At 41.9% G+C, this 23827-nt stretch overlaps 1 protein-coding gene across 3 annotated transcripts in view; it reads right to left on the reverse strand.

Annotated features, from left to right (window-relative positions):
* Nucleotides 1-21176, reverse strand: part of rnf181 (ring finger protein 181) — a 28049-nt gene extending 6873 nt beyond the window's left edge. The window contains exons 1-6 of one of the 3 annotated variants that reach the window (XR_010019066.1): nucleotides 21030-21176; nucleotides 17003-17136; nucleotides 12587-12702; nucleotides 11456-11530; nucleotides 6023-6147; nucleotides 464-2293 (exon numbers count right to left, since the gene is read on the reverse strand). Coding sequence is in view for 1 of the 3 variants with exons in the window: in XM_063057127.1 (XP_062913197.1) it covers nucleotides 6088-6147; nucleotides 11456-11530; nucleotides 12587-12702; nucleotides 17003-17136; nucleotides 21030-21115 (471 nt within the window). In the remaining 2 variants the exon portion in view is untranslated. Of the gene's footprint in view, nucleotides 1-460; nucleotides 6148-11455; nucleotides 11531-12586; nucleotides 12703-17002; nucleotides 17137-21029 lie in introns of those variants that run through there. The other 2 variants (XR_010019067.1, XM_063057127.1) reach the window with 2 other exon arrangements.
* Between the last annotated feature and the right edge of the window lie 2651 nt (nucleotides 21177-23827).

Consider the following 23827-nt stretch of genomic DNA (forward strand, 5'->3'; position numbering starts at 1 on the left):
TTTATAATGTGGTTATGAGAATAGTCCATTTTTCAATGTGAAGAACAACTCTTAATGCAGATAATACCCTTGCTTCCTGAAAGAAAAATGTTATCCTTCTTCCCCTGTAGTAGTTAGCCTAACAGTACTACTGAGCCAGCAACCCAGGTTCTTTTCCCATCACTGTCTATAAGGAGCTTGTACGTTCTCCCTGTGACTCTGGGGTTTCCTCTGGGTGCTCTGGTTTCCTCCCACATTTCAAAGACGTACAGGTTAGTTAATTAATTAGTCAGATGTTACCGTGCTGTATCGCTAAATAAAAGCAAATAAAAATTAAATTTCATTAGAAAAAGTTTTTATAATTACAACAAAGCAGAACTTGTTAAAAGTCTAGTCTGACACAACCATCATTTATAGTAATGGATAGCATTTTGCATAGAATTGACTTTACCCCCTCCCAAAAAGATTCCAGAATTAAAGCAAAGTTTTTATTTGATTTATTTAATGTTTTTATTAAGTATATTTGTTTTTGGCCATTTAACTTTTACAATCAAATTTGATTTTTTAATACATTATTTAAACAGATCCAAAGTAATTGCAAAGATAAAATTGTGAAATAAGAATACCAAGGCTAAACACAATTAACTTAAAAGATGGAATTTCTTTAGCAATTTTCCTTTTAGATTTGTATCAGTCTGGGTAACAACAAAGAACAGGTTGGTGACTACTGGAGAGGCAGTTGACAGCTCAGAAAGACGGCAACTGGGGGGGTTGGGCTAGCAGCCCAACCTGCATCTTCCAAGAGGAAGAAACCTCATAAGCTATGGAGAGACCTACTGAGACATAACCCCAGGGGCCCAAGAGGGAGGGGAGGATCAGCACTTTGCCAGGACGGACTCAAGAATGTCAACTTTTGCAAACAGATCATCAATTAAAAGTGACAGATGCATTTGTGGCAAGGTTTGCACGAACCTGCTTGGCATAAAAATCTATCAGGCCAAGATGAAATGCCTGGAGCGGGAGAGAGCAACACAGTGCTTACGATTCATTTCTGGTGAGATGCAGTAGGAGCCCACAGTGCCCAGAACCTTCAAGTGCCAGAAACTCTCACTCCAGGCAGAGTAGCAAATCACTGGCAGGTTATGTGGCCTCCAACAAGCCATCGGAGGGAGTGACTACAGTTTGAGGATGTAGTCCATATCATTGAAGCAATAGCCAAGTAAGATGTAGTTACCTGCAGAACACGTCAGCTATCACTGTCAGCTTCGCTACTTAGAGATTTGGCTTAGTGGAGAAGAAAACCAGCAAAGTCTCCTATACAATGAACCATGGGGCAGCCAAAATACTCCAGCTGATCAGGAGCTCCAATCCCTGACTAAACAGTACAGGCAGGGGTGGGGGAACAAGTGAAGAAGAGAAACCAACACTTGCTGAGCTCTGTAAATCATATGCTTATGGCACTGCACAGGGCAGAATGGCATAGGAGACAGGGAAGAGAGTGAGCCACAAAATGAGCTGCCTTTATCGTGAACCCCAATGGATTCACCAAGCAGCTGCTAGGACAGAAGCATAGCGGGCACCTCGCATGCACCAAACTAGAGACGGATCTACACCTTCAGAAAAGATAGGGTTATCTGACATAGTTAAAGGTCATTTTGACTAGTGGAGGTGTGCAGAGGGAGTCGGGATTCCCAAAGAGAACTCCAAGCACAATGAACAGTTTAGATCCATCTGCTGCTCAGTGTGGAAGGGAAGATATTTTTCAGTATTGCTTCCTGTCGCCTGAGTTTTTTTTTCCCTCAAAAATGGCTACACTGATACATCTGTGCAGAAGGGAGGGATTCCCGGAGTGCCAAGATGCCTGGATCACATGGGCATGGGTCCCCAGCACGAAGGAAAGGGAGACCTAATCCTACTGTGGCTAGACCTTGCCAACATGTACCGGTCATTACCACACAAGCTGGTGGAGATCGTGCTGAACCGACATCATGTTCCAAGGAAGATAAGGTATCTCATCCTATACTACAGGAACTTCAGATTGAGTCTCTCCTCAGGAACAACCACATTAGGCTAGCATTGGCTCGAGAAGGGCATTATAAGCAGATGTACAGCAGGTTAAGGCAACCCAAGTGGAGTGTAGAGGCCCTCTAGTGTGCAGCAGCTCCCTTCCCTCCCCCCCCCCCAAATCAGAAACTTCATGGAAGACATCATGGTGAAAATTCTCTCCTTGGCATTACAAGGACTGAGAGCCATCAGGACCGTCCCAGAGGTTGCTGAACGTACCTCCAGATGACTGTGGCTCAAGAGGTGTGATCTGTGGACCAAGTTCAAATTCAACTGTCATTCAACCATACATGAATAGCCATGAATACAGCCAAATGAAACAGCATTACTCCAGGGCCAAAGTGGAACACATAGTACCAACAGTCAAACACAGAATAAAGCACATGTAACACATAAAATAGCAAGCACATACAAAATATCAGTAAAATAGAGTCATACCAAAAATACAGCCCAAGATCATGAGTCCATGATTGTTACAGAAATCTGCAGTCAAACACAGTTCAGCTTTGTCTTCTGTAGAGCAAATAATGCTGCTGGAAGACATGCCAGGGCCAAATCAACCCTGGCTGGGTCGCCTGGATATTGAAAGACCTGAAACACCCGCTAACCCCAGGTTACATCCCTGATGATGTGTCCCTGCGCATCCTACGATGCACCTCAGCATCAAATAGAGTGATTAAAAGTTTCCCTTGATATTGCTTGTGATTTGCCTCGAGATGTGCTTCTTAGACAGTACTGCGCAGAAGTATTGGGCATACATATATAGCTATGGTTCCCAAGACTTTTGCACAGTACTGTAGTAATTTCATGTATTACCTTGTACTGCTGCCACAGAAAAAAAACAAATTTCATGACATATGTGAGTGATGCTAAACCTGATTCTAAGGGAGTCTCTATTGTGAGTGGGAAGGAGACAGGGAGAGAGGAATCATGGTTGGGAAAAGGAGAAGGGAGTGGGAATCACCAGAGAGACATTCTGTAGTGATCAAATAAACCAATTACCTAGCCTGGTGCCTCAGGGCTGGGTGTATTTGCACCCGAACCATCCCCCACCCTGGCACTCCTTCTCTGCCACCTGTCCCACAGCACTTCACCCCCGCTATTCCCAACATCCTTTGGTCCTACCAGATTAACAAACTCATTCACTGCTCCACATTGACAAATACAGTACCATACAAAAGTCAGCAATGTCACATGAACTAAACTGCTGATAACTGCAGAGTAACATACACAATGCTGGAGGAACTGAGCAGATCAGGCAGCATCTACAGAGAGGAATAAACTGTGGAGGCTTTGGGCTGAGACCCTTTATCAGGATTACTGTATACTACCTTCTCTCCCATGTGACTAGAAGAAACATTCCCAGGACAAAATCATTCCTAGTAAAGGGAAAGGGGAAATATGTATCAAATAATCAATAACTGATTGGGCAAGAAATGATTACATGGCCTCCCTATACAATTCTTGGGCCCATCTTTATTATGATTTGGCTTAAACTAGGCTATTCCTGAGCAGAGGACGTAGCAACAGCATGTTGTTCAAAGGAAGAGCTGTGGAGAATCTGTATGCTCTTGGTAGATGCCTTGTGGAATGCAAACATCTCTATCTGTTCATCTCTGAGATATAAATCAGGGGTCCCCAACCTTTTTCATACTGTGGACCGGTTTCATATTGACAATATTCTTGCGGACCGGTCGACCGGGGCGGGGGGGGGGGGGTAGGGTTGCTAATGTACAAGTCAAATACGTTGGGTTTACCCCAAAAAGATTACAATGACCATGAAGCCTTGCGCGGGCACCAGTGCGCATGCGTAACTTGTGCATGCGTTTACATGCCGATTTCTTAAAAATTGCTTTTGCCGAATCTGTTGTCGGCAGCGGGGGTGGGTGGGGGGGTGTTAATCACGACCGGAATATAGGTGATAAGTGGCTAATACGCTCAATTTCGTTTCTAAAAGGGTTTATCTAACGAATTTAATATTAAACACACAGCGCATATTTTCCTCGCATGAATATAGCGATAAGACAATTATCAGGGGAGGACAGGGGAGCTTGAAGTGTTGAACGAACTTCCGGTAGAGGCAGGTTCGATATTATCATTTAAAGAAAAATTGGATGGGTATATGGACAGGAAAGGAATGGAGGGTTATGGGCTGAGTGCAGGTCGGTGGGACTAGGTGAGAGTAGCGTTCGGCACGGACTAGAAGGGGCGAGATCGCCTGTTTCCATGCCGTAATTGTTACATGGTTATATAAGTCACTTATAATAGCATCATAACATTTTAAGTAACGTTTGGATATCAAACACCACAGCGCATATTTTCCTCGTATGAACATCTAAAATCATTGCAACGCACCAATATCGCTGAATCAGTGGGAGCCCTGGGCTTATTTCCCTGCAACAACACCGTCCTATTGAGGGGTGATGGGAGACAGCGATACTTGAAGGGGGTTCCTTATGTCCAGTCTATTCCGCAAATTAGTTTTCGTTGCATTCATTGCAGAGATATGTTGGAAATGGAAGCAACATTTTCAGTGCTTTCCTGAATATCTCAGAATATTTAGCCTTGACTTTGATCCGGAATGCCGGCAGAGATATTATGTCAAACATACTTTTCAGCCCGCCATCATTTGCAAGCTCGAGGAGTTGATCTCCTTCCTGCGCTGACATGGATGACGCGTGCGTAATGACCTCGCGTGCGTTCCAAGCTCAACAGTGGGCGTGACAGTGAATGAGGAAAGGTGCAGCTGCTCCTATCGCCAAATTATATCGTTTCCTCGCGGCCCGGTAGCGCATGCCTTGCGGCCCGGTACCGGTCCACGGCCCGGTGGTTGGGGACCGCTGATATAAATGGAAGAATTACCAAGTGTAATGCAAAAATATTTGGTTCAATTAATATTTTAATTATTTTAAGCATGTGTTTTTGGTCTTTTAAGTTTTACAATTAGTTTTGACATAAAATATTACTTCAACAGATCCAAAGTGATTATGAATGTAATTTAAAGTGGCAACTTGACGACTACAGTGAGTCTGGGGCCAAACGTGTTCTGTCAACATGGCGGGCCACTTTAGAACCCACGTTGCTTCACACCTCACTAATGTATCTGGAAACTGGAAAACTATGCCCTGAACCATGTAAGAAACATTGATGCCAGGGAAACAGAGAAAAAAAATCTCTCAATCTATGTCACACATGGACAAAGGTGCATTGCCCCAATGTCAACTTTTATACATGCATTTTTGTACAAAAAAGGTATAATAAAAAGCAACAATTTTAAAAAGTATCTTAATTAACATTTCTAAACTATTTAAAACAAAGTTTATGAAGCAATGGCACCACAGGAAGAACCAGTCACAATGAGAACAATAGTTGTATTCCTGCACAAGTAAAAGGAGATGAAGTGTAGTTCTATAATTTTATAAAACATGCTGTGTGTAGCTGCTATTGATCCTTGTTCTGCATTTTTTGTTGAAGAGAGGGGAAAACAGTGCCTGTTAGTACATGTTCAAGGAGCCGACGCGGCCACTATATAATCCACACAGACTGGAAGCCAGGCAAGCCCAGACCAAAGCAGGAGTGCTACCAGAATAACATTTGCAAGGACGCTCACCACTCAGGCCATGATGTCTTCTCACTACCACCACTGGGCAGGAGGTACAGGAGCCTCCACCAGGTTCAGGAACCATTATTATCATACAAACATCAAGCTCCTGAACCAGAGAGGATAACTTCACTCAACATGGAACTGATTCCACAACCTATGGACTCACTCTCAAGGATTCTACCACTCATGCTCTCAGAATTATTTATTTATAATCATTATTTGTTTTCATTTCTATTTGTATAATTTGTCTTCTTTTGCACATTGGCTGTTATTCATTGTGTGTACTTCCTCATTGATTCTGTATTATTTCTTCGTTCTGTGAATGCCTGGGCAAGAAAATGAATCTCAGGGTGGTATATTGTGATATATACGTACTTTGATAACAAATTTACTTTGAAGGTTGAAGATGAGAATGTTTCCAGAAGGCCACCTGCTGGTGGTCACGTGTACATGGCATCATGCAAATTTTCCAAACGCTGCTCTTTCTCTTTTCTTCGCTCCTGTAGGTATAATTTTTAAAAAATCATTTTGCAGTCATCACTCTGCAGTGCTCCAATATGTCAACAATCCGTATCAAAATTTGCTATAGGGGCCTCGCATACCCTCACTGTTCTCTACACCCGGCTCCTCCAATGCTCAGAATCAGGTTTATTTTCATCGACATATGTCATGAAATTTATTGTTTTTAACTACAGCAGTACAGTGCAATACATAAACACAACTAACTTACAGTAAGAAATACATATCAAGTAAGTAGTGTGAAAAGAGAACAAAAATACAGAGTTGCATACAAAGAATCACCATTCTCCTGTGCCATTTTGGTATGTTGGGTCTATTGGTGGCCTGATCCCTTGACTACAAAGGGTCAGTCAGCTGCATTTGCTCCCAGCCCCAGTTACCTAATATATGGTCTGATAAGCAAATTGGAGTTCAGATCATTCTCCTCTACGGCTTCTGATTATCTTTAACTTAAAAGTCCTCCACCAGGGAAGGTTTCTCATTAATGATAACTTTAATTTATTTGACGTGGCACGTTTCAGCCACAAGACTATGATACTCAGACGGGATTTGCAACTGGTTCCAGAAGATCTGACCTAACTACATTTCGGGCTGAACACCAGGAGTTTTTTTTTGTTTTAAAAACATACAAGTTGCTAAGCTGTGGGGAGTAGGCTAACAAGCGCATCAAGGCCAAAACAGTGCATTTATTCACCAAATTAGAATAGATATTCTTAAAAGGTTATTGTAATTGGCAATCTTCAAGTTGGACAGTGCTTGTAAGAAATACTGAGAGTCAAAGGGACAGAAAATGTACTTTGATATAAACGTACAAGAGTTCAGGATCAAGAACAGTCTGATAGCAGCATCACTGACTCCAATGGCCAAGTCCCGAATAACTTCCCTCTAGAACAAAGATGAAGAGGAATTTCTCTAGCCAGAGGGTAGTGAGTCTGTGGAATTCATCGTCACTGACGGCTGTGGAGGCCAAGTCATTTGGTATATTTAAAGCAGAGCTTGATAGCTTCTCAATTAGTAAGGGCGTCAAAAGTTACAGGGAGAAGGCAGGAGAATGAGGTTGAGGGGGAAAATAAGTCAGCTATGATGGAATGAGGGAGCAGACTTGATGGACTGCAAGGTCAAATCATGCTTTATGGTCTTAAGTCAGTTAAAAGTCTTTACTGTGATTGGTTCTAAGGATTTTTATGTGAGGAGAATGAGATAGCCTAAACTTCTGATTTCAATATTCAAAAATGCATGCCTTCCATCTAACACTGCCATAAAAGTATTAATGACATGGTGTGATCTACAAAAAATCCACTCTTTTATCCAATACAACATGCTGACATCCTAACAAGCAAAAATAATCATTTAAAAAGTTCTAATCAATTCACCACAGCAAGGCTCTCACTGTGTTTGGAAGTAAACTTTTAATTGTGAATACATGTTGCTGATCAAAAATAGAGTTGTACCAAATCTTCAGAGTATGTGCCACAAGTTAACTTCATTCCTTACTGCATTCGACATACAAATACATAAATGAGATGATTAAGTTCTTTTCCCCCACAGGTAGACTTAAGACATTAGAAACACGCCATGAAGTAAAAATTTTAAAAAAAAGCAAAATACTTTAGATTCTAAAAATGTGAAATAAAAAGTGTTATATTTTATTCCAAAATAAGGCAGCAGTTGTGGATGGAACAAGAAACAATATTTCTGGACAATGACTCTTTACAGAGGTAGATAACAAATCACATCCTTCAATAATACATTGCTTAATTGCACGTTAGCGGATTAAGCACAAATATTATTCATGAGAACAAGTATGTATTTTAATCCTATTACCCCTATCCACAGTGCATTCCCACTTGGGAGGCTGCACAAATGCCAGACAAGCAGTACAGATTAGCTTTGTTTATCACATGAACCTCGAAACCGAGTGAAATGCATTATTTGCAACAAGTCAAATCAGTGAGGATTGTGTTGGAAACAGTCCATAACTATTGACAACATAATATGCCCACAGATTACTAATCCCAAATTGTACATCTTTGAAATGTGGGAAGTAATGTAATACTAAGTGGGCATTGTGTTCAAATTTATCCAGGAAAATGGCAGTTTCCTAATCTACTCCAAGAAAAGGACAGAGAGAGAGAGACACGCTCACACGTACATCATATTCTCAGCTCTGGGGTGGTTGGAGTTGGATTTGTAGGGTGATGCAGTATCTATCGATTTGTAATCCACAGTTTAAAAGCCAAATGTTACACCCCACTGAGACTGGTTTACATGTCAATAATGATACTCCACACAACAAAATTCAATACTGAGGGTGGTGGTGTGAAGATACATCTCTACCAAAGGAGATGTAAGGCACTCCTTCCCTCTGCTAGTCTGCAGGTCACTGTTAAGGTGAAACCCCTGCTTAGCACACTTCACCCCCCCCCCCACTGACATCAGGGTCATGTGAAGCCGTGGGAGCAGGCGGTGGGTGGTCATACAAGCAACTAGTGCACATCACAAGTTCTGCTTATGTGATAACTGACATAAGGCAGAATCCCTGAAGAGTATTGATAATGGCTGGGGTCACCCATCTTGTAAAGACACTGCCCAGAAGAAGGCAATGGCGAACCACCACCATAGAAAAAATTTGCCAAGAACAATCATGGTCATGGAAGAACCATGATCACCCACGTCATACGACATGGGACATGAAGAACAAAAGAACTATCTTTTATATTCATTCCCTCCTCCACAAGCACACTATCTACAACCTATAAAACATTACCTTGGATTAATAAACGTGAGTACATCTGTAAAGTGCCAGCATTTATTGCACTTCCCTAATTGACCCGGCTGGTGGCGTAGTGGCATCAGCATCGGACTTCGGGACGAAAGGTCCCGGATTCAAATCCAGCCAGCCGGCTCCCCCTGCACGTCTTCCATCCGTGCTGGGTTACGAGCTGGTGATCTCATTGGAAACTCACCCAGCAGAAGGCAATGGCAAACCACTGCTGTAACTTGCCTCATATGCGGTTCCCCACTACGTCAGAGAGGCATGGAGGCAAATCGTCCGCTAACCGGAGAAACTCTGGATGCGACGTACCTTTCCTTTTTAATTGCTCTCCCCTTTGTGCATAGCATCTTATTGGAAATGAAACACCAACCCATTTTGATCCTGCCTACCCACAATAGCCTCCAAGAGGTCATGATTTGGAGGCTTATGTGCCTCAATAACCCAGAGAGCTATGTTGGGGTTTTATGCTTTGGCTTTTGGTAGGGTCACCCATACCAAACAGGTCAAAGGGTAGAGGCCAGATTAAGGGTGGTCTACCGGTCCTCCAAGTTCAGGGGTTCAGCTCAGGGCTAACAACACTGACTGGTAAAACAAAATCGTTATGGAAGCAGCAATGAAGAATCCTTCTGCATCTGAGTGCGACGGTATTCCTGAGTCTCCACCCAGGACTTGCATAACTGACAGCAGTGAAAACCAAAAGGAAGTTACTGACATGATGAAGGAAGCCCTGAACACTGTCAGAGATGGAGGAGCTTCATTGCTGCCCTAATCACCAGTGGCGCAACAGGCAGTAAATACCCTCAATACGGGGCCCCAGACTCTACTTCCAGGAGAAAGAGTGATTATTTAAATTTAGTGCATCATATTCACTGGGATTGTACTACCTCTCTACACTGGGGAGACCAAACACAGTTTGCTTTGCCAAATTCCTTGATCCTTTGTTTTTGTGACATCAAGCTTACTATGGTTGCTTTTGTTCATGTATAATTTTTCCATAAATACTACTGTATTTATTTTCCTCTAAATCCCTGAAAGGAAATGAACTCAATGTGGTATATGGTGACGTACAGTATATGTACATTGATAACTGTACTTTGACTTAGCAGCTATTTCTGTTATCTCCATATCTTCCCTGGATTCAGTCGATATTCATATGAAACTTAATGAAGCACCAGTAACACATACGAAGTGCTGGAGGAACTCAGTCGGTCAGACAGCATCTACAGAGGGAATAAACTGTCAACCTTTTGGGCTGAGATCCTTCATCAGGACTGGAAAGGAAGGGGGGGATACACAAGAATAAGGTGGGGGAGGAGGGGTAGGAGTACATTCTAGAAAATGATAGGGAAAGCCAAGTGAGGGGGCAGGTAGGTGGGTGGGGGAGGGAGGACGCAGGGAGGTAAAGGGCGGAAGGAGGAGGAATCTGATAGGAGATGACAGTAAACAGTGGGTAAAAGGTTAGGAGGAGGGGTACTGCAGGGAGGTGATAGACAGGTAAGAGGTAAGAGGGGAGTCAAGAGTGGGGAGTGGAAGAAGAGAGAAGAAAACTCCAGTAAATTCATTCATCTTTCAATTTGCTACTTTGCAACCTCCCAAACTCCATACTGCTGTCAGAAATTTCAAATCACATTCATGGTCTCCAATTTTTCAGCTGTTGCTAGTCATTGTACTTTTTAGCTTTTTACACTTCTGGGCTTATTTTCTGTTTATTTCTTGTCCCATTTTGTACTGTGGCATTACCCTTTCTGTCATTTATCCTCATGTGGATTTCATCTGATCAAAGACCTTTCTTTCTATGCTTTCTACTTCTGATGAAGGGTCTTGGCTCAAAACGTTGACTGTTTAGATGCTGCCTGACCTGCTGAGCTCCTCTGGTACATTGTGTATATTGCTCTAGATTTCCAGAATCCTCAGTACCTCTTGTATCCCTTCTGCTTACTCTATTTCCATAAGAGCCATGGTCCATAAATTTGCCGGGATTTGAGCAACTGAGTTACAGGGAAAGGTTCAACAAGTTAGGACTTCATTCCCTGAAGTTCAGGAGAACGAGGGGAGATTCGTTAAAGGTATACAAAATTGAGTATAGGGTTAATGCAAGTAGGAGTTTTCCACTGAGGTTGGGTGAAATTAGAAGTTACAGGTTAAGGGTGAAAGGTGAACTATTTAAGGGGAAATTCTTCACAGAGGGTGGTGTGAGTGTGGGTTGAGCAGAAATAGTGGATACAAGCTTGATTTTAACACTTAAGAGATGTTTGTATAAGTACGTAGCCGGGAGGGGTTTGGAGGGTTACGGTCAAGGTGTGGGTTAATGGGACTAGGCTGAATAAATTTGGCAGACTAGATGTGCTGAATGGCCTGATTCTGTGCCATAATGACTCTATAACTGTCCTCTAATTTTGCAGCTTTGATGAAAGGTCAATTACTGAACATGTGAACAGACAAGTCTGTGGGTATTTCCTGCAGTTTATTTTTATTTCAGATCTTTGACGTGTGCTGTACGTTTCTCATCTTACCTTCTCTTGCTTGTATTCTTCATACTCTTCATTGTCAGTGGGTAATTCAAGTCTGCACAAAGGGCATGAATTGGTCTGCAAGAAATAAGTTTTCAATGGTTAGGGAATTTCCGCAGTAAATCAATTTAAGAATGTTGGAGGAACTCAGCAGATCAGGCAGCATCTCTAGAGAAGAATAAACGTCAACTGTTTAGATGTGGCAGAAGGATGTGATTTAAACTTATGTAAACAGACATTTTCCCTCTACTAATCTGCAGGTCACCCTTGGGCAAGACATAGCACCTGCTAAGCTCCGCCCCCTACCTCCCCCACCCCGAATTAGGGTCATGTGAAGCCATGAGAGCAAGTAACGGATGGCCATATGAGCAGCTGGTACACATCACAAGTCCTGATTATGCGACTACTGACTCCAGACAGACAATCTCTAAAGAGTATTGATAATGGCTGGGGTCACCTGTCTTATTTATTTTTAATTTATTGAGATACAGCGCGGAGTAGACCTTTCCCAGCAAACTGCCAACTTAATCCTAGCCCAATCACGGGACAATTTACAATCACCAACTAATCTACTGACCAGTACGTCTTTGGAACGTGGGAAGGAACCAGAGCACCAGAGGAAACCCATGTGTTCACAGGGAGAACATACAAACTCCTTACAGGCAGTGTTGGGAATTGAACCTGGATCACTGGAACTATAAAGCATTGTGCTATCCACCACACTACCATGCCTTGTGAAGACACTGCCCAGAGAAAGGCAATGGCAAACCACTTCTGTAAAAGAACTTGCCAAGAACAGTCATGGTCACGGATAGACCATGATCACCTACTTCATACAACATGGCACTTACGAATGAATGAACAGAATAGATGATGCTGTAGAAAAATGCAAGTGGTCATTGGTAAATACATAAAAGGAAAAGTTTAAGGAAAGAACCCTCCCAAAAAATGGATGTCTCCAAGAGTAGGAAGAGTTGAGGAGTTGAGGTTAGTGATTTTCTAGCTACCCTAAGAGAGTGCACCCTTAAAAATGTCAGTAAAGCTAAAAAAAAAACCAAATTGAATTGTACAATTATATGTTAAATCTCAGGATGAGGAGGAGGAGAAAGAAGATTGATGCGTGCACACTCTTACCTTTCCTAACCAGGGCAAAATACAATCAGAATGGAAGTAGTGTTCACATGGCATTTTCTTCACAACCTCCTCTTCCTCAAATTCTAATAAGCAAACCGGGCATTTGAGGCCCTTGTCTGAAATAAAAGACATAATATTTATTATAATACACCATAAAAAACTTGGCTACACACTTTGATGTCACTTCTCAGCGAAATGAAACCTGGAATTACTGAGCTGGTGGGTGGGTAACATCACAGTGCAAGACAAAGATGCACTTTTCATTCCATGACTATTATCAGAATTTTAAAACTCCATTCCCAATGTGAGCCATTGCCAATAAGCCAGCATTTATTGCCTTTCTGTAATTGCTCTAGTGAAAGTGCAGTGAAATCTTTTGTTGAGGTGCAAGTACTCTGCAGTACCTCTTCTGCATTTGTTCTAATTTTACACAGGCTTCCTGGAGTGTGGTGACTTGATCTGTACACAATTCTCTTAATTAGCCTCCAGTAATTGTTGAATACTATCAAATTTAAAGTTGTTATGGTGTAGGAAAACATGCAACAGGCCCTAATAAAGTAACTCCATCAGTTTAATTCCCCTGTCTCTTTGCCATTTCTTTGAAAATTACTTTTTCTTCATGCCTATCCAATTTTAGAACATAGAAATTTACAGCACGTTGCAGGCCCTTTGGCCCACAATATTGTGCTGACCATGTAACCTACTCTAGAAAAGGCCCAGAATTTCTCTGCTGCATAACCCTCTATTTTTCTAAGCTCCAAGTACGTTTGTACATATCTAAGAGGTCTCTTAAGAGACCCTATTCTATCCACCTCTACCACTGGCAGTGCATTCCACACACCCACTACTCTCTGTGATGGAGCTAGAGATGTTTCTGCCAACAGAGGCTGACTGTGGCCTTTCTGCCAAGAAGTCCAGGATCCAGTTACAGAGAGAGGTGTCCAGACCCAGTAAGCACATTTACCCACCAGCTTCTGAGGGATGATTGCATTGAACACTGAGCTAAAGTTTAAAAAGGGTCCTAGAATATGAGGTACCATTTTCCAAGTGGGACAGGATGGAGTGGAGTGCTCGGGCTATAATATCATCATTTGACTGATCTGAGCGGTATGCAAACTGGAAAGGACCCAATATAGCAGGAAGATGGGAGTTAAAGTGAACCATAGCCAGCTGCTCAAAACACTTCATTATTGTTGAGGTCAGTGCCACTGGATGTTGTCATTGAGGCTTTTTGGCTAGACTAAATGCTCTGTTTGGCATAAGCCAAACAAAGCACATTATCAAAAACACACCATCCCTACCATGAAGCATGGTGGTGGCTGCATCGTGCTGTGGGGATGCTTCACTGCAGCAGGACCTGGAAGGCTTGTGAAGGTAGAAGGTAAAATGAATGCAGCAAAATACAGGGAAATCCTGGAGGAAAACGCAATGCAGTCTGCAAGGGAACTGCGACTTGGGAGTAGATTTGTTTACCAGCAAGACAAAGATCCCAAGCATAAAGCCAAAGCCACACAAGAATGGCTTAAAAACAAAGTTAAAGTCCTGGAGTGGTCAAATCAGTGTCCAGACCCCATCCAATTGAGAATTTGTGGCTGGACTGGATAAAGGCTGTTCACTCACAATCTCTGTGGAATTTGACAGAGCTTGAGCAGTTTTGTAAAGAATGGGGGAAAATAGCAGTGTCCAGACGTGCAAACCTATCCACGCAGACTCAAGGCTGTAATGTTGCCAAAACTGCAACTCCTAAATACTGACTTGGAGGGTAATTATGCAATTCATTATTTTGTGTTTATAACTGTAATAAATTTAGATCAATTTGTAGAAAAAATATGTGCTAGTTTAACCTTTGACATATGGGCCCAATGCACTACCTTGAACTGTATCAAGGAATGATGGGCACAAATAGATGAGTTATTAACCAAATGAAAAATATTACTCCATTGATTATCTGAAAATGACCTTTGAAATTCCGATTCCCAAGCACGTTTAACTTTATCATTGGATAGAATTCGTGAATTCAATAACCATTTATAGATTATAGCTATCAACCCTTTTTGAAATGGTTTAAACTGAAAGAGAGCATGTCAAATTAGGTGGATAAACAGAAGGGTAATTTGGCAACAAACCATGTAAAAACTTCCTAATTTGCAAATATCTAAAAAAGTGTACATTAGATAAATCATATTTATCCACTAACTGAGAAAAAGACATTAAACAATCCCCTAAAAACAAATCTGAAAAAGTTATTATTCCCTTGGTTTTCCAAACTAAAAAGGCCTTATCCAAAATTGATGGTTTAAAAAAAAATTGATGGATATTACTAGAAAGAATAAAATTATTTAACTCAAAAAATCTACGAAACTGAAACCAAATTCTTAATGTATGTTTAATAATTCTTAATGTATGTTTAATAATGGGATTAAAATCTTGTCTACTAATCTTAGAAAACAAAAAGGGAAAAGGAGCTCCCAGTAAAGATGTCAAAGGATAAACTAGTGCGTATTTTTTCCAATATTGATCCTGTTTGTGACAGATGTAATATTGAGGTGGCCACTTTATGTTATGTTTTGTTATGTAATATTGAGGTGGCCACTTTATGTTATTCATATGTTTTGGTCTTGTATAAAGCTAGATAATTTTTAGAGAGACGTTTTTAAAATGCTATCAAAGGTCTTAAATTTGGATTTACGATCTAATTTACTTATGGCAATTTTTGGGATTATCCCATTGGAAGCAGGAAATATTCCTGTTTATTTTATATTTTCATTTGATTTGATTTATTACTCTTCTAATTACTTTATTTTTTTTCAAAGTTTTAGATTTGATCAGAAAGTATTTCCTTTTTTTCTTGGTTGTATTCTCCGAATGGACTACCCAGTCCCTTTTTTTCTTTTTTTTAGTGCAATGGGCTTTTTATTCCCCTTCATTTTAAATTTAAAGTTTTTTTCCCCTCGCTTTATGAATTGATAAGCGGAGAATTAGTTGTCCTTTTTTATTATATATTGCATATTTGCTTATTACTATGTATGATTATGATAATATCTATTTAATCTTTTGTTTATATTGTTGTTGATATATATATTTGAGATAATTCTCCCCTTGTCTGTATATATGTTTTCTTCAAATAAAAAGATTAATAAAGATCAATTTGTAGAAAGTTGTTTCACTTTGACATGAAAGAGTCTTTTCTATTGATCAGTGTCAAAAAAGCCAAATTAAATCCACTGTGATTCAATGTTGTAAAACAATAAAACATGAAAACTTCTGGGGGGGGGGGGTGGAATACTTTTTATAGGCCCTTCCAGCCCTTTGAACCACATCGCCCAGCAATCCCCCAAATTTTATCCTAGATTCATCACAGGACAATTTACAATGATCAATTAACCTACCAACCAGTACATCTTTGGATTGTGGGAGAAAACAGGCAATTTGAAATTAACCTGGGTCACTTGTACTGTAGAGCATTGTGCTAACTACTATGCTACCATGAAGCCCATTAACTGAGGTTCTAACAAACATCTTCAACACTTCATCCTCGAATCTGTTGGGGTCATCTATTGTGTCCATTCTGCCTGAAGCAACCTCCTCTACATTGGTGAGACCCATCGTTAATTGGGGGACCGCTTCATCGAGCACCTTTGCTCCATCCGCCAAAAGCAGGACTTCCCAGTGGCCCAACATTTTAGTTCTGATTCCCATTCCCCTTCCAGCACGTCAGTGCACGGCCTCCTCATGTGCCACAATGAGTCCACGCTCAGGGTGGATGAGCATCACCTTGTATTCTATCTGGGTAACCTCCATCTTGATGGCGTAAATATCGAATTCACCTTCTCGTAAAATGAAATTCCCTCCCCCTCCCCTCGTCTCCTACTCCCCACTCTGGCCTCTTACCTCTTATCACCTCCCCCTGGTGCCCCTCCTCCTTCCCTTTCTCCCATGGTCCACTCTCCTATCAGATTCTTTCCTCTCCAACCCTTTACCTTTCCTACCCACCTGGCTTCACCTGTCACCTTCTAGCTGTTCTCCTTTCCCTCCCCTCACCTTGACTGATAGCGCCTTTCCAGGAATGCTGCCTGACCCGCTGAGTTCATCGAGCGTTTTGTGCATGTTGCTCGGAGGGATATATACAGCCACAATCACAAAAGCAGTGAACTCCACTGGCAAACTGAAGGGCTTGCACTTCATCATGAGAAGAAAATACTGTTTTTTTCTCTCTCCATTGCAACGCCCATAAGATACAGGCCAGATGCAGCACCGATGCCAGGGTATGAAACCAAGAACTTTCCAATCTATAATGCTCAGAAATACACACCATATCCATACAATCAGACACAACCCATCATTGATATGATTCAAATACTGCAATGTGAATTCTGCAAATTACAACCACCACTGTGCCAGGCCTGAAAGACCTACCTGCCTGTGCTGGTGTTACAGGAATAGAAGGGAGATTTTGTACAATCTCCTTCTTAGCTGCAGGTGGTAGTCTGTGATCCCAGTCAGAAAAGTCTACTTGTCCCAGGTCTAGATCAATCCCTGCTAAAAGAGACCTTTAAATCAAAGAAAACACACACATAGAATATTACACTTGTTAGCATTTTTCAGTTTTCTGAAATCCAATCTTAAAACAAATCAAAATCAGTTAACAAAGTTCAACCAATTAAACCCTTTGTTCAGTGAAATACCATATACTTGATACAGTTTCACAAATTGAAATAAAATTTTACAGTGTGCATTTTAACAAATCGCAATTCCCTACAATTAATTTTTGAGTGATCTTTGAATATGGTACTTGAATACCTTTGAATTTTCGTGAACTGAAATGATGCTCTTAAATAGAATCATAGAAAATCTACAGCACATTACAGGCCCTTCGACCCACAATGTTGTGCTGATCATGTAACCTACTCTAGAAACTGCCAAGAATTTCCCTACCGCATAGCCCTCTATTTTTCTAAACTGCATATACCTAAGGGTCTCTTAAACGACCCTACTGTATCCACCTCTACCACCACTGCTGGCAGTGCATTCCACACAACCCACCACTCTCTGTGTAAAAAACCTGCCTCTGACATCCCCCTTGTACCTACTTCCAAGCACCTTAAAACTATGCCCCCTCATGTTAGCCATTTCAGCCCTGGGGAAAAGCCTCTGGCTATCCACACAATCAATACCTCTCATCATCTTATACACCTAATCACACCTGAACTCAAGTTACTGACTGTATTAAGTTGGCATGAGCAAGGGTTCAGAGGAGGTTAACAGGAATTATTCCGGAAACGAAAGGGTTAATGCACAAGGAGTGCTTTGAGGGCTCTGGGCCTGTACACACTAGAGTTTGGAAGAATGGGGTGGGGGAAAGAGTCTCAATGAAACCTATCAAATATCAAAAGGTCCAGATACAGTGGACGTGGAGGGGATGTTATAGTGGGGAAGCCTAGGAGAAGAGGGCACAGCCTCAGAATAGAGGGACGTCCCTTCAGAACAGAGATTAGGAGGAATTTCTTTTGCCAGAGAGCAGATGCGTGAAGTCATTGGGTATACTTAAAAGTGGAGGTTGATAGATTCTTGGTTAGTAAGGGAAAAGGTTATGAGAAGGCAGTAAAATGGAGTTGAGAGGGAAAATAAATCAGCCATGATGGAATAGTTGGGCAGACTTGATGGGCCAAATGGCCTAAATCTGCTCTTACGTTTTAAAGTTCTATCCCCCTTAAGATAATGGATAATTTGAGTAAGATAATGGATAATTTGAGTGAGATAAAGTAGCATCAATCAAAACTACAGCCAGAATTGACTAAAGAACACTGTAGAAATATTCAGGATCTCTATCAGGAAGGTAAAACATTTCGAATTAAGACAATTCTCCCGGACTAAAATATTTGGAGATTAGATAACCACTACAAAGAGGCAGTTGGGGGTGGTGGTGGGGGGGAAGCAGTGGGGTAAGAGCTAGCAAACAATAGACGGAGTCAGGTGAGGTAGGCAAAGGTGAAATAGTGACGCAGGCAGTGATGTGAGAGCTGGAGCATAGAATCAGATAAGGGAGGTGGGGTGGGCAGATGGGAAAAGTGGGGGAGGGATCCCAATAAGAGGACAGCGAGAGAGAGAGAGAGATGGGTAGATGGAGGAGGTGAGAGAGGGGAAATGAACTGGGTGATAGGGGGCCAGGTTCAATTTAAGATTGGTTAATGTCATTTCCACTAAACAAGTGTAAAGGAGAACAAAACAATAGTTACTCTGGATCCAATGCAGCACAGAAAGATGATAAAGAGCATAATAATAAAAAAATAAGAATATAAATACATATGATAGCTTATATACATTGATTGTATGTCCAATAAAGTGGCACAGGCACAGAAGTGCCTACACATAAGGTGACTGACAGGAAATGATAAAGTGCTGTATACATTTACTGTAATTCAGTTTCTATTGTGTATTGCAAGGTACAGCTGCTGCAAAGACAACAAATTTCACGACATGTGCCGGTGATATCAAACCTGTTTCTGATACACGGTGTTGCTGGCATCAACAAGCACCACTGTCCGACAACGGTGCTGGGGGCAACCCAAAAGTGTTACCATGATTTCCCTGCCAGTGTAGCATGCCCACAATCTACTAATCTGTACCTCTTTAGAATTTGGGAAGAAAGCAACACATCCGGAGAAAACCTACATAGGTTTCCTGCACCAAGTCACCAAAAGGACATACAAATTTTATTGGTTTATTTATTGAGATAGATAGATAGATATACTTTATTGATCCCGAGGGAAATTGGGTTTCATTACAGCTGCACCAACCAAGAATAGAGCGTAAATATAGCAATACAAAACCACAAACAATCAAACAACAATATGCAAACTATGCCAGATGGAAATAAGTCCAGGACCAGCCTATTGGCTCAGGGTGTCTGACCCTCCACGGGAGGAGCTGCAAAGTTCGATGGCCACAGGCAGGAACAACCTCCCATAACGCCCAGTGTCGTATCTCGGTGGAATACGGCTGGATTCCAACAGCTAAAAGTTCAATATCCGGGCTACAAACACGTTCCTCGATTGTAATATGACCAGGATTGCACCATACGTTGTTAACCAGAACAGCAAGCCCCCAACTCCTTTACGCTTACCGCTGCCAGCCCGGTCTGGAAGCCCTCTATGGAAATGTTTTAGATATAGCACAGAATAGGCCCTCCCAGCTGTGCTGCCCAATAGTCCCCAATTTAACCCCAGCCTAATCACAGGACAATCTACAACGACCAACCAGTAGGTCTTTGGACTGTGGGAGGAAACCCACGCAGTCTCGGGGAGAACGTACAAACTCCTTATAGGCAGTGGCGAGAACTGAACCGGGGTTGCTGGTACTGCTAACCACTGCACTACCATCATGGAGACTATGGAATTTTGGAAAGTCACTAACAGTGCATCCAACGTCTTCACATCCACCTACCTCAAAACCCTGGAGTGCTGGCCATCAGGCAATTATCACCATTTGAACCCACCAACTTCTCCAACCCATTGCCTTATTTAATTCACTTTAATTGCTTCTTTGAACTGTTTATTTACTCCAGGTAGGTTGTTCTTCACTACTTCGATGCAGAGAAACACAGACTGTTTCATTTCTCGGTTCTAACAAAAGGTCATCGAGGTGAAACTTAATTCCTGTGCTCACTCCACAGACTAACACAGCACGGAAACAGGCCTTCAGCCCTACTGCCCCATGCTAACCAGGATTCCCTTTTGAAGCAAGTCTCATTGGGCCTATATCCTCCGAAACCTTTCCTTTCTGTGCACCTGTCAAGCCCCTTTCAAATATCAGAATCACCGGCATATGTCGAGAGACTTTTACAGCAGCAATACAAAGCAATGCACGCTATAGAAGAATGAATAAATAAATTACAGTATATATGTACATTAAATAATTAAGAATAGTAGTGCAAAAATAGAAATAAAACTGAGGCTTTGTTCACTTCTCAACCACTTCCTTTGACAGCTTATTCCGTATGTTGACCATGGGTTCCTATTACATCTCCCCTCACTATGCCTGCTCGTTGATTCCCCAACCGGGGGGAGGGGGGAATACTGTGTGCATTCACCCTTCCAATGGCCCTCATATCTTTATACACCACTGTCAGATCTCCCCTCCCATCAAGCACAAACCTATTCAAAATGTCTGCTTAATTCATTCCCTTGTGTCCTCATGCAATCGTTCCAGATTTATGGCATCTTTCCTGCGGCAAGGTTGCCAAAATTCAATACGATTTTCCAACGTTTTGCACAAGATTCCGTCCGCGCAGAGACTTTTACAACGCTTTCTGTTTCGTTTGATTTCATACCGGCGGCAGGACACAGGGCCTACACTGAGGCCTGTTTCCTTCGTGACATCTCACTGAAGTAATTTTACCCACCATCTATTTCCCCCCCGCTGTAAACGCTATTAACAATTGTACCTGGCCAGCTCTAACAACGCGTTCTGTCGATACTGCTCCTCGGGATTCGTCGGCTCACAGTTATGCTCCTCAAAGTACGAAGTCATTTTGGCGGAGTGAGGCTCACAACCTTGGTAAGATGATTGACAGGCGGGGTGACCAATCCAATCTGCAAGGTCGGCCACCGACATCTTCGGCAAATCAACGGAGAGTAGGCGGGACCTTACTTCAGCTAAGTTTCTTTGACGCGCAGGATCGTCTGTCCGGGTGCCTCACACCCCACGTGATTCACAGCCGACCAATCAGAGACACTTGGTTACAATCTCCAAGGGTAACCAGGTTGCCGAGCGACAGAACCACGCGGTCTGAAGAGGGTGTTCAAGGAATCAGAATCACTGGCCTATGTCGTGAAATTTGTTTATTTTTCGGCAGCAGTACATTGCAATACATAATAAAAATAATCAATTACTACATATGATAACAGTGCAAAAAGAGAACAAAGAAGAAAAATACAGTGAAGTGGTGTAATTAAATCACAAACAAGAGAAAATCTGCAGACACTGGAAATCAAAGCGACACACACAAAATGCTGGAGGCCAGGCAGCATCTATCGGGCCGAGAAAGGCTCCAGCATTCTGTGTGTGAAGTGTACATGGGTTCATCGTCTATTCAGAAATTTGAAGGTGGTGAGGAAGAAGCTGTCCCTAAAACGTTGAGTGTGGGTCTTCAGGCTCCTGTACCTCCACCCTGATGGTAGCAATGAGAAGAGGGCATGTCTTTATTAAGGACCCCCATCACTCAGGACAGGCCCTCTTCCCATTGCTACCATCAGGGCGGAGGAACGGGAGGCTGAAGGCACACACTCAACAATTCAGGAACAGCTTCTTCCCCTCTGCCATCCGATTTCTGAATGGATATCGAACCCATTAACATTACCTCACTACTTTTTCTTTCTTTCTCTCTTTTTTGCACTACGTATTTAATTTGACTTTTAAAAAATATATACTGTATATATACTTACTGTAACTTAGTTTTTATTATGTATTGTAATGTACTGTTGGTGCATAACAACAAATTTCACGACATATGTTGGTGATATTAAACCTGATTTTGATGTCCTGGGTGATGGAGAGGTTCGTGCCTGTGATGGAGCTGGTTGAGTTTGCAACTTTCTGCTGCTTTTTCCAACAATGTCTGCTGTCAGTGAGCAAACATGTATGGCCAACAATCCTAAAATGTTTCTGTAACTATAGATAAAGCTGAAGCTTTATAAGTCATTGGTCAGCTCCACTTGGAACATTGTGAGCAGTTTTGGGGCCCTTATCCAAGAAAGCATGTAGTGGGCGGACTGGTGGCGCAATGACATCAGCGCCGGACTCTGGAACGGAGGTTCCTGGGTTCGAACCCAGTCGAATCCGCTCCCGAGTATGCTTTCCATCTGTGCCAGGTTGAGTGTCGAGATCGCAACTCAACCTCGTAAAATAAAACCTCGCGAAATGTCTGTGTGGGGAGTGGCGCGCCACACAGTCTCTCTCTCTCTCGCTCCGCACCTTGTAAAGGCATGAAAAAGACATCGTCCCACCAATATCGCGCACGCACGCAGATGCACATGCCAAAAAAAAAGAAAGCAAGCGCATAGTGGAACTGGATAGTTTCCAGAGGAGGTTTATGAGGAGTCTGAACGAGCTTTTAGAAGAATGATGGGGATTCTCATTGAAACCTATCAAATATTGAAAGGCCTAGATAGAGTGGAGTGGAGAGGATGTTTCCTGTAGTGGGGGAGTCTATCACGACGAACTGAAAATTAAAGGTAACTGTGAATATTCAGCAGACTGGTTTCAAAAATTTAAGAAAAGGCATGGCATTGCATTTTTAAGGTGATTGGTGACCATGAAGCAGCAGAGAAATTCATTGATGAGTTTGCCAAGATTGTCGCTGATGAAAATCCAGCACCAGAACAAGTCTACAATGCTGATTGTTACATGCAGTACTGAACAAAAGTCTTAGACACATACATAGAGCTGAGGTGCTAAGTCTTTTGAACAGTACTGTAGTAATTTTATGTATTGCACTGTACTACTGCCACAATAAAAAAAATTCATGACATATGTTGATTATGATAAACCTAATTCTGGTAATCATCTCTACTGGGGACTGAGATTGGGAAGAGGGGAGGGAGCAGGAAGCACCAGAGAGATATTCTGTAATGATCAATAAACCAATTGTTTGGAATCAAATGACCTTGCCTGGTGTCTGCATCCGCGCCACACCCCCACCCCGGCACTCTTTCTCCTTCACCTGTCCCCCACCTTACCCTCATCATTCCCAACATCCTTTATTCCTGCCAGATTTACAAACACGCTCTCCACTCCACGTTGACAGATACAGTACTGTGCAAAAGTCTTAGGCATATATATCCTGAAAAAGTAAAATACAAATATAGTGCACTGTAACCTTTTAATTAAAACATGGCATTGTAGTTGGAGACCGAAAGCCTGCCTTTGTTTGTTGTTTTTCAACAGCTGATTGAGATATTCTCCCGATGCTGCTGAGTTGCTTTTGTTACCCTACACACATTATATTTTCATCATAGTAATGGTCTGTAATAATTTTTACTGTTAAGTACATATGTGTGATGAACAAGTGTAAGAGAAAGCCTGCTTACTGGTAGCACATAAATTCAGAGTTGGAAATGTTGGCAATCCCAAGCTATCTCATTATATATTCCAAAATCCAAAACAAAATCTAAAATCCAAAACACTTGTATTTTTGTTCTCCAAGTTCCATATTAACTTATTGCAATGTTTTACAGTGCCAGC

This window comes from Mobula hypostoma, chromosome 8 (assembly GCF_963921235.1).
Source record: "Mobula hypostoma chromosome 8, sMobHyp1.1, whole genome shotgun sequence".
In the NCBI taxonomy this organism is placed as follows: Eukaryota; Metazoa; Chordata; class Chondrichthyes; order Myliobatiformes; family Myliobatidae; genus Mobula; species Mobula hypostoma.